Source organism: Sinocyclocheilus grahami, unplaced genomic scaffold (assembly GCF_001515645.1).
Source record: "Sinocyclocheilus grahami isolate Dianchi unplaced genomic scaffold, SAMN03320097.WGS_v1.1 scaffold2970.1, whole genome shotgun sequence".
NCBI classification, from domain to species: Eukaryota; Metazoa; Chordata; class Actinopteri; order Cypriniformes; family Cyprinidae; genus Sinocyclocheilus; species Sinocyclocheilus grahami.
This window is the reverse complement of record NW_015508143.1, coordinates 1,256-2,966: the sequence shown is the minus strand read 5'-3', so window position 1 is coordinate 2,966 and position 1,711 is coordinate 1,256. Positions and strand designations below refer to the sequence as shown.

The window sequence follows — 1,711 nt, the reverse complement described above, 5'->3', positions numbered from 1 at the left end:
GCGACTCTGTTCCCCTTTCGGGCTTGAACTGATGGTAAAACGAATAACGTTATTTACGGGCTTTACATTTATTTTGAAAGATGAAGCTGGTGATTATGGTAAGGGGCGTTACATTTCCGACGAGTGCTTACAGTGTTTGGCCAATCACAATGCACTGGGTCAGCTGGCCAATCAGAGCAGACTGTGCTTGTCGGAAGGAGGGGCTTTGTAGAAAACGAAGCGTTTGAGAGAGGCGGGGCATAGAGGACCTACAATAATGTACAGTATTTGAAAAATAATGTGTTTTTTGAACATTAAAGCATGTCAACATTCTGTTACACCAAATACACAAAATAATGATCTTTAAAAAAAAGCATCATATGACCCCTTTAACCCATTCTGTGCTTGACGCGGCTGTGATTGTTGCTGCCAGAAGGAGGCACTGCAGAGAAAAGAGCGCACAGTCAAAGGGAGAGAATCTTCCCACTTATATTAACTTATTTGGAATTCCAGAGGAAAGCATTATCCAAACATATAATTTGCCAAGCCACATTTTTTTTGCTCTGCTTGTTTGCGACCGTGCTCTACTTTGCACTCCTCTTGATAAATTACGTCGGTCATTATGGAAATGATCCGTCTGTGTTCTTTAATGTATGCATTGTCAGTAGATCAGCCGCAGAACTGTACTGGACAGTGACTTTGGAACAAAAGACAATTACCCCTCATGAAGCTCTCCACCTCCAAATCGCAGTCTGGGTCAATCCTTCAACAAGAGGAGAATTAAAACCCTAAACAAACATTGTAAGCACACAACAGCATGTTTAAGCCTGAAATGGCATTAAAACATAAGAGATGTTGCGAGTTAACGGTTCGTTTCCTCGCTCTTCCACAATAGTAAACTCACGGGACAGGAGTGGAGGAGGACGCATGGCAGCGCTCAGTTGATTGGGTCGGTTTTTCTGGTGTCTTCTCTTTAGGAGGACCTATAGAGAGAGGAGCGGCGCTGCAGGTCTGGCCCTTCATTTTAGATAACGCCCAAAGCACCTGCAGGACAAACCAGCGGCCTGGACCACAAGTACAAGAACCTTAAGATGGCAGGCATGAACTAATGGTAATTTACCAGTAATTTTCTGCAAAAGACTGCATGTATGAGAGCACCTCACGACTGTCCAACTAACCTCATATGGTGTCAGCAGCAGTGTCGGGGGTAACGCATTACAAGTAACGCAAGTTACGTAATCAGATTACTTTTTTCAAGTAACTAGTAAAGTAACATTACTTTTTAATTTAGAAGGAAATATCGGAGTTACTTTTTCAAATGAGTAATGCTAGTTACTTTGTATCCATGTATTGAGTGACAGCTCTGGTGTTGCCATAGTGAAATAAATCAGGAGTAAGTGCAGAGCGCTGTGTGTGAATGTGATCTTACTGTAGTTCTAGACTAAATATCAACATGTGTTTACTCCTCTCACTGCACACAAACACATCAAATGCAAACTCAGAATATTATAAACCTGCAATTAAATGTTAAGACAATCATTTGTATTTAATCCCATTTTATTAACCAATGTCTTTGCTACTGACCTTCGATGATTCAATTCAACCGTACTAACAAGCAAAACTGACGCATTTGTTTGATTTTTGTTATTGCTGAATAGTGTTGAACTTTCTTCTCCTGCTCATTCTTCAATTTGTTTGAGCTGCGCCCTCTACTGTACAGACGTGAATTTAC

At 41.1% G+C, this 1,711-nt stretch overlaps 1 protein-coding gene across 2 annotated transcripts in view; it reads right to left on the bottom strand.

Moving 5' to 3' along the window:
- The window catches only part of LOC107575879 (protein brambleberry-like), an 8,739-nt gene extending 7,698 nt beyond the window's left edge, over positions 1-1,041 (bottom strand). Inside the window, exons 1-2 of one of the 2 annotated variants that reach the window (XM_016262196.1) lie at positions 884-1,041; positions 699-742 (exon numbers count right to left, since the gene is read on the bottom strand). In XM_016262196.1, the coding sequence (XP_016117682.1) occupies positions 699-742; positions 884-1,002 (163 nt within the window). In that variant the 5' untranslated portion in view covers positions 1,003-1,041. The remainder of the gene's footprint in view (positions 1-698; positions 743-883) is intronic. The other variant, XM_016262195.1, reaches the window with a different exon arrangement.
- Between the last annotated feature and the right edge of the window lie 670 nt (positions 1,042-1,711).